Here is a 16,725-nt window from a genome sequence, read left to right as displayed (position 1 = left end):
CAAAGTGAGATTTGGGTTAGAAGATGATGGCTAAGAGGCAGGAGGAAAAAAGCCAGATAAGTTTTTAGTTACACCAAAGTAAGGATTCAGTGAGAGATACCACTTTAATTAGTGGAATTCAAAGACTGTTGCTCACATCTATAAAGACAATAAATCACTCCATTTTGGGTTATTTTAAGTTTTCTGTACCTTGGGTCATAGTCACAAATGGATCTTAATAAAAGACCATGTCTTTCCAAGAGATAATTAAAATCATAGCATTTTATTTCATTTTACTTTTTGTATTTTTTGAGACAGTTTTTGCTCTGTTCCCCAGGCTGGAGTGCAATGGCAGAATCTCAGCTCACTGCATCCTCCACCTCCTGGGTTCAAGCAATTCTCCTGCCTCAGCCTCCCAAGTAGCTGGGATTACAGGCATCCGCCACCACGCCCAGCTAACTTTTGTATTTTTAGTAAGGACAAAGTTTCATTATGTTGGCCAGGCTGGTCTCAAACTCTTGACCTCAGGTGATCCACCTGCCTTGGCCTCCCAAAGTGCTAAGATTACAGGCGTGAGCCACCATACCCAGTAATCGTAGCATTTTAAAGCCAGAAGGGATCTTAGCAATTAAATTCACATTTATAAAAAATGAAGAAATGGAAGCCTAAAGAGGTTAAGTGATTTGTTTAAATCTATGGGATGGAACTAGAACTGTGATCTCCAGAACGAGTGCTGGGGAAATCAGCTTTCCTGGCTGGGAATTGGGGAAATGCTTGGCTTGTATCAGTTGCCAATATCCATGGTCCCAATTCTCCCGCCATGGGAAATTTCAAGCTGCCAACAGTTTAACAACTTGCTCACAAAAGTCCTAAAAAACTAACAATCTAACAAGATCTAAGAGGACTCCCTCCTTAAATCCACACCTCACCAAACTCTGCCTGTCTCTTGGCCCCAAGGTAAGTGCTTTCTAAGAATGATTGAACAAACCATGTCTACTATTTTTGTAGTATGCTTGCAAAGAAAACATAAGAATATTTCAAAGTTTTTACAAGCATATGTGGCCTAAGAATTTAAGGAATCTTTCATGCCACACATTAATTGCATGATCTAACTTCAATAAATTACATCATTTGATGGGCTGAGCATGTGTCAACTGTGTTTTTTAAGAGGCAAGAAGCAGCTTATTCTTCTTTTTTGAACTTTTCATCAGCAATATCTGTCTTAGTCCTTTCTTTGAAGAACATTATGTTCTAAATGTTATAAGAACATTTACAGGTGGGTCAAGACCTTAGAGGCCCAAGCTTTTAACTCAATATTGAAAAGTTCCACATACCACACCATCCCCACCCCATCCCCCTCATTTATGCTTTAAAAAATTGACTGATATACTTGAGATAGAATTAAACCCAGTCATTAAATCATAGTCATTGAATTCCAAAGGATATCTGAAATGTGTGTGGCTGCAGAATAAGAAATTGAGGGATGGAGGAATCTTCCTCATGATGACTAAATATTTTTGTGTAGAGTTCAGAAGTCTCCGGTTAACCTACATTTTAATGTCAAAATTCTTTCTCCTTTGGCCTATGCCAAAGGAAGTGATCATCTAGCTTTTTGTTTTGTTTTGTTTTGTTTTTTTCCTATGGAGTTTTGCTTTGTTGCCCAGGCTGGAGTACAGTGGCACAATCTCGGCTCACTGCAACCTCTACCTTCTGGGTTCAAGTGATTCTCTTGCCTCAGCCTCCCAAGTGGCTGGGTTACAGGCATGTGCCACCACGCCCAGCTAATTTTGTATTTTTAGTAAAGTCGGGGTTTCATCATGTTGGTCAGGCTGGTCTTGAACTCCTGACCTCAGATGATCCACCTGCCTCAGCCTCCCAAAGTGCTGGGATTACAGGCGTGAGCCACTGCACCCAGCCCATGTAGCTTTTATTGGATGCATTCTTGCTTTCACAACTGTATCTATCTCTTAGCTAATACGAGTTTCATACAATATTATTTAAAATTTGAATTTGTTCAATAACTTACAAATCCATTTTCAGCAACATATGTTGGCAACCCACTAATGAGCGTCCAGTGGTCTGCAGGAGGCGTCCTTGAGGAAGAGAAGAAGAAAAAAAATCATTGCAATATACAGAAATGCAATGTGTGCAAAAATACAATGGCAACTGCAGCAGCAACTTCCTGTCAATACTCACGGAATCACTTTGATCTCTTCTTTTCCATGTAAAATGTAATCAATGATTTTATAAAAGTTGACCTCCTAAGAAAGAAAGAGGGTATTATGGGAATAATGTTATTTCCCAAATAAATCATTTTTCATTGGGGAACTTGTACTTTAAAACTCTTACAAATAGAACCTTATATCCCAACCACATTATATTATAACATAAATTATCAAACTACTTATATCCTGACTACACACTTATAATAAAACCAGAAATATTATTGGCTGTTTATCTACATGCACAAGGCTAAAATAAATTTTGTTTTTAAAAAGTTGAATTGCCCCCAGTTTTTGGGGTGGGGGGATCTCTGGCTACTAAATCATCAGATAGTCTGTTTTTATTTTCAAGTGATCCCTTTTGTTGTCCAGAAATACCTGACATTAATAGCTTCACTAGAACAAATCACGTAATTTCTCAACTGCAGTCAGTTGTACATCATATATAGTGAGCCGATAACCTCTTTCATCAGTGGCTTATCTGAACAGGTGCCTCAGAAACAGGAGGTTACATTGCCAAAGCTGGAAGGGACTAGAGAATTATTCTCTCTGTTTCATGGGGCAGATGATGAACCTGAGGCCTGGACACATTCCATCCCCTTCTCTTTTCTGTGTGCTATGGACACAGGGGTTGCTGCCTTCATGAAACTTGCAGTCAAGGGGGAAAGTAAACCTAACCCAACCCTTCCTTAGAGATTCTAATCCCACATATCTGAAGAAGGGCCCAGGTACTTCTTTCAAATGTTGTGCAGGTGGCTCTGATGCATCCCTCCCTGTTGAGAATCACTGGTTTACCAAGCCCTGGCTTTATAGAAGAGGAAATGGAGAGATTTAACAATGAGTTAAGGCAAGGGCCAGTAGCTCTGCCTTGGGGCAGAGCTGGGACTAGAACCTCAAACTCCTTGTCTAGTGCTGTTTCTACTACTCCAGGTCCTCCCAGGCCAGTGCTCTATGCACTGTGGCCTCTTAGTTTTAGCACCTGACACCGTGCACAGACGGCATCAAGGAAGACATTTGCACGTACCCTGCCATCAGGTGTCTTTGGACCTTTATAAGGCTCTACTTCTCCCAGCTTGATTGGCCATTCATCGTAGAATTCCTGCAGGCAATTAGATTTAAGTATCATTAAACACACTGTTCCATGACCTACCACATCTTATATGAATTTTCTGTGTTTGTATATTTTATGTTAATCTACATAATTCTGGAATTTTAGTGCTGAAAGATCTATAATTCCCAGCAATACTGGTTAGGAATTTTTGACTGTGAACGTGTTACTTAACCTTTTATATCTGTAAAATAGGGATAACAATAGAATTTGTACTAAAGAATTGTTGTGAGGATTAAACGAATAATACATATGTAACATCTACCCTGACACATAGTTCAGAGTACTCAATGTATAGCAATTCTTTCATAGACAATTAAGATAAATCTAGTTTGATTAAGAGGCTTGGCCAAGGTCACACAGAGTGGCCAAATGTTGGTTGCTTTACCCAACATTCATTCTTCCTCTTTTCCTTGCTAGCATAACCTGATATGATTTGAGTATCAGGTGGTAATTTTCCATCAGACCACAGCCCATGAGCGGTCTACATGAGGTGCCTAGATCAGTTTGACGGCAGGTATGTGGCCCAGCTCTGGAAAATGAAGAAAGGGGAGAAGTCTGCTCAGAGACTCTGGCAAAAGGTATTCCTCAGATGAAAGCTGATGAGAGTGACATTTGGAGAAAATACCTCCCAGTTGTGTCATGTCTATGTGCCATTATTTGAGCTGCAACAGCCATCTTTCCACCATAAGAGGAGGCCTCAGCAACATGCTGCAGGTAGCAGAGACCTTGCCAGGAAGAAAGAGAAAGCACCTGGACTTTGACGACTGCACTGATCTCTGAGTCAACCAGTACTAGCGGTGCCCTACCTTGTTAAGTGGGAGAATAAATATCATATTGTTAGAGATGCTTTTAGCTGTGTCTGATATTTCTTACAGCCAAAAGAATCCTAACCAACATACTCAGCTAGAAAGTCCCAGAACCAAGATCAGAACCCATCTATCCTAGTGCTTCATCCTATGTTTATCCACTTAGAACAACTACTCTGAAAAAATAACTTCCAATCACATGAATATAAAGAAATATAAATAAGGCCAGGTGTGGTGGCTCATGCCTGTAATCCTAGCACTTTGAGAGGCCGAAGTGAGTGGATCACTTGAGGACAGGAGTTCAAGACCAGTCTGGCCAACATGGTGAAATCCTGTCTCTACTAAAAATACAGAAAATTAGTGGACGTGGTGGTACAGGCCTATAATCCCAGCAACTGAGACATGAGAATCGCTTGAACCTGGGAGGCTGAGGTTGCAGTGAGCCAAGATCATGCCACTACACTCCAGCCTGGTGACAGATTGAGACTCTGTCTCAAAAAAAGGAAAGAAAAGAAAAGAAAAAATATACAAATAATATGGTATCATTAGTTATTTTGAACTAGAAGGGTAGCAACAGATTTAAATAAGATGACATAAGGGCATTAGATTGTGAATAATATTAAATGTTTCAATATTTCTACTTTAAAGTAATTAAATTTTTTTAGAATACAAAAATCTAAAGTTGGTAAAGATAATATTGATTATCCACCTACTATGTAAATTCTAGACACTATATACATATAGTGTTTATATATAAAAATATATCTATATATAATCTCTAATTCTTACAATCGATAAGAGAGATGTCCTCATTTTACAGATGAAGAAGCCAAGAATCAGGTAAGTTAAAAGATTTGCTGACAAGAAGAACAAAATCAAAGAGCTGACACTACCTGACTTAAGATTTGCCATAAAGCTGCAATAATCAAGACAGTGTGGTATTAGTGAAAGAATGGACAAATGAATCAATGAAACAAAATAGAGAATCCAGAAATAGACCCTCACAAATATAGTTAACTTGGACAAAGGAGCAAAGGCAATGAACAAAGGATAGTCTTTTCAACAAATTGTGTTGGAACAACTGAACATCTACATGTAAAAAAAGGTGAATCTAGAATCAGAGCTTGTACCTTTCACAAAAAACTCGAAACGGAGTATACACCTAAATGTAGAACACAAAAGTATAAAAATTCTCGGAGATGACATAGAAGATCTAGGTGAACTTGAGTTTGATGAAACTTCATAGATACAACATCAAAAGCACAATCCATGAGAGAGAAAATGTAGAAAAATTAGACTTAATTGAAATTAAAACCTTCTGCTCTGCAGCAGACACTGTTAAGAGAATGAAAAGATAAGCCACAGACTAGGAGAACGTATTTGCAAATCACATATTTGGTAAAGGACTTGGATCCACAATATACAAATAACTCTTACAATTGAATGATAAGAAAACAACATAATAAAACGTGGGCAAAATATCTGAGCAGATATCTCTCTAAGAAGATATACAGATGACAAGTAAACATATGAGAAGATGCTCAACATCATATGTCATTGGGGAATTAAAAATTAAAACAATGAGATACCACAACGGATACCCCAAATACTGACATTAGCAACTGCTAATACCCAAAATACTGACATTAACAACTGCTGGTGAGAATGTGCTTCTGGTAGACATGCAAAACAGTAAAGTCACTTTGGAAGACAGTCTGCCAGTTTCTTACAAAGATCAATTAGTCTTACAGTATAATCCAGCAATTGCCCTGTTCGGTATTTACCCAATTGAGTTGAAAACAGAGACACATATAAACCTACCTACAATGGTTGCAGCAGCTTTATTCACAATCACTAAATATTAGAAGCAACCAAGATACCCTTCAACAGGTGAATGGATAAACAAACCTGCCATACAGTGGAATAATATTCAGTGATAAAAAGAAATTAGCTATTGAGTCATGACAAGACATGGAGGAAACTTAAATGCATATTTCAAAGTGAAAAGCCAGTCTGAAAATGCTACATACTGTATGATTCCAACTATATGGCATTCTGGAAAAAGCCAAAACTATAGAAACAGTAAAAAAAAAAAAAAAAAAAAATTGGTGGCTACCAGGAGTTTGGGGGGATGAGGGAAGGTTGAATATGTGAAGCATAGAGGGCTTTGAGGCACTGAAACTAGTCTGTCTGATACTGTAATAGCAGATATATAACATTAACATTTGTCAGAATTCAGAGAACTGCACAAAGGATGAACCCTCATGTAAACTATGGACTTTAGTTAATAATAATATATCAATATTGATTCATCACACCACACTTGCTGAAAACCCACACTGCTAGGAAATGGAAAAACCAAGATTCAAGCCTACATCTTTTTTGCTCCAAGACACACATTTTTACCTCTGTTCTTGTGATCAGTCATGACTAATTATTTACATAGTGTATCTGTTTTTTGAGGATCACATTTCCTGTGGTGTATGTTTTATAGGCGATGTTAGATGAGGCAAAATGTATAGAATAATAAGAACCTTCTCCTTGGTCATGTCCAGCAGTCCAATGGAGTATCGTTCACAGTTCAGATATGTTCTAACTGTGTAGAGCGCTTTGTGAAACTGTCGCTCAACATCTGTGAGTTCTTCAAATACTTTATTGGCTGACCACATAAGGATCTGAAAGTAGGTATCAAAAAGAAAACAGTTAGAATAAAGTATGCTAGAGAGAGAGAGAGAGCATTCACCACAAGAAAACATGAGGTGCTTCAAATAAAATGAATGCATATTGTTGGAAAGTGCAATTCTGATTTTGGACATGTGTACATCCAACAGGCTACTCAGATCCTCTAGGTGAGATGATGAGTAGACCTTTTTGCAAGGCTGCAGGTCTATGGAGAGAGAGAAGCTATGATTGGTCCCTGTGTCTAAATATTTTGGCTCCAAAGGGGAAGTGCCCTGAAATTGGATGCAAAGATGGTCCCTGGGCGGAGAATCCAGTATTGGTGGCCCACTGGCTCCTGCTGGCCCTCATGTGGAGAGAGCCACCTACTTCCTTCCATGCATCCTGAGCTTGTTGGAGGTAACCTTACCTGGAGAGTTGGAATGGGAAGGGACCTCCCTCTCAACCTCTACCTGTGCATTGTACTGGTGAGGAAACTGAGGTCCAGAGAGTGGGCCAGACTCAGGTATCTTGGGTACCAATATTGCTCTTTATCCCTCTGTCTCACGGAAGCATGAATAATGTGCTCCTCAAATTAACAGGTTTCCTATGACCCAGGAATTGCTACAAGCTTTATGTGAGAGGTAATCACTAATAGCCACAACAACCATCTGAAGTAGGTACCATAATTGTCATCACCATTTCATAGACAGAAATGCCAAGTCCACTTGGGATCTAGACTGAAGAAAGCCAAGCCAGTTGTGCACACAATTGGAGAGCTTGGGGTGCAGGGGAGTGTGGGTGGGGAGAGTGGCAGGAAGATCATGAGAGGACACTTGGGACTGAAGTTTGGGGGTCTGCTCCACGTGGCTTAAACCCCCAGGAGGAATAGGAGGGGTCTGAATTTGTTGTCTCTGGGCGGCTTTGTCAGAATAGGTCAGCGTGGAATGATTAATACTGCCTTCCTTTTACCTGGCTTCTTCGGGATTCAATATTGTACATGTAGCTGGTATGATGAAGCTTCAGGATGACAGACACAAAGTTGAGGTATTTGGAAAAGACCTACAGATGGCAGAGAAGAATAAGTTACAGTTGTGATATCTTTTCTTTGGTTATACAACAAATACATTTCCTGAGCCTCCAACCAGATGCCCATGGTTAGCATTACCTCTTCATCCTGTTTGGAAAATTCAGATGCATTTACTTTGTTAACTGCCATGATCACAGCAAGAACTTCCTTGCCCATCACGATCGGGGTTGCCAGCAGGTTCTTAGTGACATATCCAGTTTGCTTGTCCATGAAGTCAGAAAAATGGCTGTTCTGAAAGAGATAGTCACACATTTGCCAAAGCGGCACAGAATCATAGAGTGGTAGATCTAGGGATGATGACAGATCATTCTCTCTCATTTAAATGCTACCAACAGATAACCAGGGCTCCAGTACAGTGGTCCCCAGCAAACAATCCCACTCCACCTGCCATCCTATGACTGCATAGAATGGAATTGCCCATTTCAGAATAAGCGCTTCCCACCTGAGCTATGACCTATTTAGGTTAGGCTGAGGTTGGGCCAAAAGAAAAGAGGTGATGAGACAGCCAAGTGGAAAGTGAGGTGCTAAGAGGAACAGAGGGGAAGGGTTACAATAGACAGCAAGTGCATGCAGGGAAGGAGAGCACAGCTAGGAATACAGACACAGTTCATAGAGCGCTTCTCTCTCATTACTAAGGGAAAACATGCACTTGAAATCATCAACCCATATGTCATAACATAAAGCAAAAATTATCATTCCCCCCAATCTAGCCTACTAGAAGAAATCTGGGCTAACTGTTGGTGTGTCTCCTTCTATGCCTTTCTCTGTGCTTGAACAAAGAATTTTCTATTTTTTCTAAAATTTCCTTTTCTAATTGCTTATAATAGTTTCATCACTTAACAATGTCTTACAGACTTCCCTGAAGACCAATGCATATGGATGTGAACTCACCTCTTGGATTCGTGCACACTACTCCACCCTGGGTGCTGTACGATCCACTCAACTGTCCTCTATTGATTCTGCCTGTTTATAGTTCTCCCCACTACCAACAGTACTGCACTAATCCTTCTTACTTTTATTTTTATGTGATAGATTCCCAAAAAAGGAAATCCCTTTTGCTGGATCAACAGGAACATACAGTTTTTATTTACATAGATTACTTTGATGAAAGGTTCACATTCCGTGGCTGGGCGCGGTGGTTCACAACTGTAATCCCAGTACTTTAGGAGGCTGAGGCAGGCGGATCACCTGAGGTCAGGAGTTCGAGACCAGCCTGGCCAACATGATGAAACCCTATCTCTACTAAAATACAAAAACTAGCCAAGCATGGTGGCGCACCCCTGTAATCCCCGCTACTCAGGAGGCTGAGGCAGGAGAGTCGCTTGAACCCGGGAGGTGGAGGTTGCAGTAAGCCAAGATTGTGCCATTGTGCTCCAGCCTGAGCAACAAGAGCAAAACTCTGTCTCAAAAAAAAAAAAAAAGGAAAAGAAAAAGAAAGGTTCCCATTCTAACTTCCACTGACCCTGTGTGAAAGGACTGAGAACTACCCTCCTGCCAGCATCAGATGCTTATCAGGTTTTTAATGTTCTACCAAGCTTATGTCTTTCATTCCTATTTTTTTTCCTTTCTTTGGGAGAGAGGAAAGTGGATCTTCCCAGATTCAGGCCTCTTAGATTCGAGAGACGATTCTAATCCACTGGCCACTGCAGCAGCTGAGCGATGAGTCTAGAGAAGTGCACAAATGGAAGGGCTTGAGAAAAAGGTGGCGGAAGGCAATTATCTTATTAGCTGTCATTTCAGAGAACAGCCACTCAAGGTGAGTTGAGGCCCAGCCTTCCTTGGGTCATGACGTTTTTCCCTTTGCACCTAGGACTGCAATGAGAACTGAACTCTCAGCCTTAACTCTGAGACTCGTTGGCCAAAATTAGTGTGGTGTTCCTTCCGCAGTTGTATTATTTTCATTTTCCTGTGTTGGCAGTGCCTCTAAAAGCAGCACAAACCTTGGAGACTGGATTCTGTCTGGTTTCCTGGAGAAAAAAAAGGTAAGAATTTTCTGTGTGCATTTCCAGGCCAGAGTTTCCACCAGGGAACAAGGGCTGGCTGGCCAATAGAACTCACAGAGCTCAAATGAGATTAGCAGTCCTGAGACATGCCTCAGAATCACCTGCAGATTAATGCAGCAGATGCACTGAATCCTAATCTCCTACAGTGGAACCTGCACTTTTACATGGCCCAAGTAATTCTTAGGCTCAACCCAATGGGGAATCACCAGAAATGGTGCTGCTCTCAGAGGAAATGCGTGATGGAAAGGGGATAAAGGCAGCCCCTCAGCCCAGATCTCTTCTATACCTTTCCCAAAGTGGAAACACACAAACCAACTCTTTAGGTGTCAGCATTGCATCAAGGCAAGGAAGGTACTGGAGTCAGACTTGCTTGGCTGACTGGGCCCCAATGTACTAGCTGTATGGTCCTGGGTGTGTTACTTACCTTCCGTGTCCTCGTTTTCTAATCTGAAAATAGGGGTAATGCTTCCATCTACTGCCTAGAATTCCTGATGTGAAGATAGAATAACAAAGTATAGGCTGAGCACTTAGAAAAAAAAAAAAAGTGTCTGGCACATAGTTAGATATTCAGTAAGTACTGGGAAGAGAAACTTAGTACGTTTCTAGACTTTCCTGAATGAGAAGTAGTTCTTTTGCAATTACCATTTTGCTTCTAGCTTTAATTTTTCTAGCCAGTTCAAATCACTGCAGAAATCAGATGCCCGTAGCTGGATGTAGGCCTCCCACACCGCGGAGCAGCCTTCCTCCAGAGGGCCAGCACACTCCCTCACGCCACCAAGAACCACATTTCTTTTCTCTCCACTTTATCTGTCACTTCTGTTTCCCCATAGGATCTTCACCCTCAGACCAAAGTGTCTGCAGGCTTTGTTACATTCTTTCTCTTAATCCGCTGCTTGTCTAGGCCAGCTCCCATTGTTTCCCTTCCACCCTGTTATCCATGCAGATCATACCACCTTCATTTACACAGCCTGGGCACTAAAGGAATCATCAAAATACCAGAAACATGCACCATGGGATGAAGTTAGCCAGGAATGTTGTTTTTTTTTTTTTTTTTTTTTTTGAGACAGAGTTTTGCTCTTGTTGCCCAAGCTACAGTGCAATAGCGTGATCTTGGCTCACTGCAGCCTCCACCTTCTGGGTTCAAGCGATTCTCCTGCCTCAGCCTCCTGAGTAGCTGGGATTACAGGCGCTCACAACCCACACCTGGCTAATTTTTGTATTTTTAGTAGAGACAGGTTTTTGCCATGTTGGCCAGGCTGGTCTCAAACTCCTGACCTCAGGTGATCCGCCAGCCTCAGCCTCCCAAAGTGCTAAGATTACAGGTGTGAGCCACCGCGCCTGGCCGGCAGCACTTCTTTGCAAACACATTTCACTCTGCGACTTCAAACTTAATGCCATTTTATTCCAGATTCTAAACACAAGGAAATGTTCTTAAGTTCAATGGACTGTTTTGAGAAAATGGCTTGCAAGTTTCAAAATTTAATACTTGCTTATTATTGCATCTGAAAGCCCTAGATACACCAGCCATCAAGTTACAGGATGGACGTGGGGAACGGGTTTTTGTGTTTTATTTTCACTAGCTCAAAAAATCTTTAGTGAAGTTTCTTTGCATAAATCCTGTGTGTGTCCCTTGATGGTTCTTCAGAGAAGCCCTTGAAGGCAGCTGGAGAACATTGTTTAGAGCAACAGGAGGCCTGATCCCTTATCAGATGTCAGTATTGCTAAATCCTGATTAAATACCCTTAACCCCTGAGATCCATGGCAGAAGTAGAGGAAGAAAGAGGAAGGAGGACTTTTAAACCACAGTCAGAATCAGGATCACCCATAGTTTATGGACAGCTTTCCCAATAGAGAAAGAAACAACTTAAAGAGGATAGCTCTCAGTTTCCTGTTGTTAAAAGTCTTCCTCTCAGCACTTTGGGAGGCCTACGTGGGCAGACCACGAGGTCAGGAGTTTGAGACCAGCCTGGCCAACAAGGTGAAACCCTGTCTCTACTAAAAATACAAAAATTAGCTGGGCATGGTGGTGCGTGCCTATAATCCCAGCTACTGAGGAGGCTGAGGCAGGAGAATGACTCGAACTTGGGAGGCAGAGGTTGCAGTGAGCCGAGATCGTGCCATTGCACTCCAGCCTGGTGACAGAGCGAGACCCCTTCTCAAAAAAGAAAAAGTTTTCCTGCCTTCAACTTGTTTTAAAACAGGCAATAGTCATTGACCCTTTTTTGGCCAACCATATCCAGCTCCTAAACCCCTACTGGCATAATGACAATATTATCACAGCTATCATTTATTGAGCAACTGCTATGAGTCAGGTCCTTTATACACTTTTAATCTGTACATTTGCTTATCTCCATTTCTTAGGGGTAGAAACTCCATCACACAGTTACTAAGTCATAGTCATGGATCCGCACCCAGCTCTGTCTGATGCCAAAGCCCTCTCCCTATACCAGTGGCTTCCCTGTTACCTTCATGGACCCTCCAAGGCTGGGCGTATGTAGCTCTGTACCTTTGTCTAGGCGTGAGCAGTCTTTCCCTCACCTGCACCCACACTGCTAATCAGAGGAAAGTTGTGTGTGGTCAGGGGTGTGGTAGAAAGAGGGAGGCCTCCAAGACCTGAGTTATTGCCCCAGATCTGCCACATCCTGTCTACCTAACTTTGAACGATTCCTACTACATAGGCTAGAAATAAAAAATATGATCCTTGTCAGAGAACGGTGTTTAAATTGCCAAGCGCAATGAAAAGAGGAAGAATTAATCAGATACTTCATTGGAAACATTAGTTTCTACTTCCTTTCCCGTTGCAAATCTTAACTGCAGTGGTTAAAGCATGTGAAACTGCAAGGGTGTAAGGTAGGCAAACAGAGCACTGGACACATACTCAGCTACCTCTGTTCCAACCCTTCTCATCCACAGACACATACCGTGGACGCCGGGGAGATACAACTCCTGTGGCCTCAACTTCCTGTCCTCCATTGGACAGAGTTGGGCTAAAGACTTGATAAGCCCCTTCCATCTCTAATATTCCACAGTTGATTTGAAATTCACTTCCTCCTCCTGTATCTGCTCACCCAATAGACCAGTGGTTTTCAACATTGGCTGCATATTAGAAGTACTTGGGGGAGCTTTTTAAAAATACCAATGCCTGGACTGGGCACAGTGGCTCACAGTGGCCTGTAATTTCAGCACTTTGAGAGGCCGAGGCGGGTGGATCACCTGAGATCAGGAGTTCAGTACCAGCCTGGCCAACATGGTGAAACCTCGTTTCTGCTAAAAATACAAAAATTGGCCAGGCATGGTGGTGCACACCTGTAGTCCCAGCTACTCAGGAGGCTGAGGCAGGAGACTTGCTTGAACCCAGGAGGCAGAGGTTGCAGTGAGCCAAGATTGCACCATTATGCTCCAGCCTGGGTGATGGAGCAAGACTCTGTCTCAAAAATAAATAAATAAATAAATAAATAATAAAATAATAAAATAAAAACACTAATGCTTGAATTCTAATTTTTGAGAGTCCACTGTAACAGTAAAGCCACCGATATGGTTTTGTGGATTGTGTTTGTTTTTTGAGACAAGGTTTCATTCTGTCACCCAGACTGGAGTTCAGTGTGTGAACACAGCTCACTGCAGCCTCAGCCTCGCAGGCTCAAGCCATCCTCCCATCTCAACCTTCCAAGTAGCTGGGACTCCAGGCACACACCACCATTCCTGCTTTATTTTTGTATTTTTGGTAGAGACGGGGGTTTCCTATGTTGGCCAGGCTGGTTTCGAACTCCTGGGCTTAAGCCATTCACCCGCCTTGGCCTCCCACAGTGCTGGGATTACAGGCATGAGCCACTGCACACAGCTTAATGTGGTTTTAATGTACAGCCAGAGTTGGAAATCCCCATTCTAGAGGGAAAAAAAAAATGAAGAAGCAGTTGGAATGAAGAACCAATGAGGCCTCTGTCTTTCCCGTAAGCACAGAACCATATCTGTCTTCAACACACATTTCTCTGTGTCCCACCCAGAACAGCCAGGAGCCCTCCAGAGAAGAGAGGAGAGACTCCCCACTCCCAGATGAAGTGCTCTGTCCATGCCTTGATGCTCACCATGGACAGCCGCAGACCAAAACCACCTCCAAGCAGCTCCATGCTCTTATTTCCTTCTCACCACGGAGAACTGGGCTCATCAAAGTATAACAGCAGAAATCATTTTACCCATCTCTTCTTTAAAAGCCTTTCAAAAAAATTCCTGAATGTCACTTTTTAAAGTTTGGTGTGCTAGTGGGGATGGGCTCAGTTCAGGACCCTCAAGGAGCATCTTCCCATGAGAAAAACCTCAGGATGTGCGGACATTGCCTTCCAGTTGGTTGTCTAGAGAACTTTTCCCTAAGGACGCGCATCTGTTTAGACACCTGAGCCGCAGTCAGCCTCAAAAGCAAACTTAACCCAGCTTAAACTCATTGAAAGGAGGAATTATTCAGGACTGAAGGCCCTACCAGGCCCCACGGTAACCCTTGCACCTGAGCAGTGTTCTGTGGTTGTTTGCAGAGAGTTGCTCATGTTTGACGACTTTCATACCTCTTGGGTCCGTGTGACCCTCCCCCTGTAATCAGCTTCAGGAGGCATTTAGGAGATTATCCTCCTGCCTCTCCAGCTGCGCTATTCACCCCTGCACAGAAAGCATTTCACAGGCTGTTCCCATTCAACTCTGTTCCATCATAATCCACTTCTCCCTTTTTTGTTAATGGTAAACCGTAATAATGGAACACATGTGTAGAGAAGGAGCTGCCAGGAGAATCTCCAAGCTGGTACCCTTGATTATTGCTGAGGGGAGGGATGATGGGTGATTAGCATTTCCTCCTTTGGTTTATTTGTATCTTATAATTTTTAAAAAATGAACATGTACTCTAATGGTAAGAATAAAGTTTTTCTATTTCTATAAGGGTCATCTCAATGCCTTGTATTTGTGCAGTATGCTGTTGGTCTTCAAGAGGGTCCAGATGTCCCACTTACATGATTGGAATTCATTCTTGAAAGATCTGGGTTATGGAGCAGTGGGAGTGGTCAATTGCACTTAACCGTCACCTAAATTCACATATGTAATGAATTCCAAATTTGAACATCTGAACTTTCAAATGGCATCTTTTTTTTTTTTTGCACATTTGGTTGATAGATGAAAGCATTGATTTACTAGCAAATCCATCCAAAAAACCTGAATGTTTTCAAAGGACTGTGAATGAGAAGCATGGGGAGCAGCTGACAAGTTTTGGCATCTGGGCACGTTGGCCCATCTCCCCGGTGGGGTGTTTTGCTTTGCTGGTGTTGTGAAAAGGAAAGTCCTCCAGAGCACTGCAGGAGGTGTAAGGGAGGGGATGTGGAATGCACCAGGTCCAGGTAGGATCACCTGATAAAATGCCCAACTTTACATGGGACATACTTACACTTCAGAAAATAATAATTCATTGTTTATCTGAAATTCAAGTTCAACTGGGCAACCTGAAATTTCATTTGCTAAATTTGGCAACACTAGGCCTGACTGATCCTCTTCCCTGCCACCCACATTCCCCCGATTATTGCCAAACTAATGCCACAAGGATAGCACTGTCTCTCTTTCCCATTGGTTCCTCCCTGACCCTGCCAAGACCTCTGCCCCACTGTCATAAGGCCACCTACCTTTTTCACATCTGGGACATTATGAGTTTTCTTCGTGTGAGCAGCCCAACCCACTATCCCAATGTCCAGTGGAAACACAACTTCTTTGTCAGGACCCACCAGGTTGTCGTCAAAGTTGGAGGTGGGGGTGACATCCAGCAACCTAGAGGCTACCTCAGGTATGCCGTTCCGGGACCGGCACAGGAACATGCTGCAGCGGTCGGCCTGGAGCAGGTGGGCCAGCCTCTGCAAGGCCCTGTGAACCCCCTGCTCTGGGGTGCCCCCCTCCTCCTGCACGGTCCACAGCAGCTCCAAGCACAGGGCCGACTCCTCCACCTGGGTCAGCTCAGAAAAGGACATGCTGGACTGGACTGGCACCTGGCTGTTCTTGAAGATTTCTCCCAGCACCTCCACCCGCAACTTCCTGTCAAAGTACTCCTTGGCAAACTGAGGATTCTCCTCCAGGTATTTCTCCACGGCATCTTGGTTGATCTCACCCATGGTGCGGCTTACTTTGCTGCTGTTGTTCAGAAAGGACGAGCTTCAGAGCACTACCTGAGGCAGAGTGATGAGAAGGAAATACATCCTTGTGGAAATTACTGAGGAAACCGTAAATGGTCCCTCATAGGACTTCCAAGGGTCAAGCAGAAAGCAGAGCTTTCAAACTGCCTGTAACTCTTGGGATGTGACAGAAGGCCCTGGCTTAGGGTGGGATTCAGGAAGCAGAGGATTAAAGAGTTCTTCAGGACACTAAATCCCCGAGCATTAGTAGCTCATAAGTCCCCAGCGAATCTTCAGAGCATCTTAGATCAGCCCAGCAAGTAGCAAGCTGAGGTGTCTATTCCAGGAAAAAATAACTGAATGTCGGCTGCTGTCTGCAGCACGGAAGAATCACTGACATATCCATGAGTGACATGACATCGGCAACAATTGACACCTTGAATCATTCTTGTATGATAGCTATAGGAAGTAAAACTATTTAGACCTCAGAAGTGCTTGGATTTTTTTTTTGTTTATATAGCAACTTCAATGAACATCTGGGGAATATGGAACCGTTTAGCATCACCACAACGTAAAGGTGAATATTAATCTTTCCTTTTCTTAAGTCTTTTGATCACCAAGGTTGCTTGGCCTCCTCTTTCTCTAAAACCCTCACCTCTCAATCCCCCTCACTTTAGAAAGCTTGACCTCAGAAGTGTTTTAAAGGAATAAACCTCAAGCTTATT

At 42.6% G+C, this 16,725-nt stretch overlaps 1 protein-coding gene across 1 annotated transcript in view; it reads right to left on the bottom strand.

Annotated features, from left to right (window-relative positions):
- PDE6C (phosphodiesterase 6C) overlaps nucleotides 1-16,177 on the bottom strand; it is a 53,320-nt gene extending 37,143 nt beyond the window's left edge. Inside the window, exons 1-7 of the mRNA XM_025397169.1 lie at nucleotides 15,521-16,177; nucleotides 7,945-8,097; nucleotides 7,749-7,838; nucleotides 6,653-6,793; nucleotides 3,226-3,300; nucleotides 2,176-2,240; nucleotides 2,006-2,072 (exon numbers count right to left, since the gene is read on the bottom strand). Coding sequence (XP_025252954.1) covers nucleotides 2,006-2,072; nucleotides 2,176-2,240; nucleotides 3,226-3,300; nucleotides 6,653-6,793; nucleotides 7,749-7,838; nucleotides 7,945-8,097; nucleotides 15,521-16,000 — 1,071 coding nt within the window. The 5' untranslated portion in view covers nucleotides 16,001-16,177. The remainder of the gene's footprint in view (nucleotides 1-2,005; nucleotides 2,073-2,175; nucleotides 2,241-3,225; nucleotides 3,301-6,652; nucleotides 6,794-7,748; nucleotides 7,839-7,944; nucleotides 8,098-15,520) is intronic.
- Nucleotides 16,178-16,725: the final 548 nt, after the last annotated feature.

The sequence above is a fragment of the Theropithecus gelada genome, chromosome 9 (assembly GCF_003255815.1).
Source record: "Theropithecus gelada isolate Dixy chromosome 9, Tgel_1.0, whole genome shotgun sequence".
NCBI classification, from domain to species: domain Eukaryota; kingdom Metazoa; phylum Chordata; class Mammalia; order Primates; family Cercopithecidae; genus Theropithecus; species Theropithecus gelada.
Note: the sequence above shows the minus strand (reverse complement) of the source record. Positions and strands in the feature narration are given on the sequence as shown.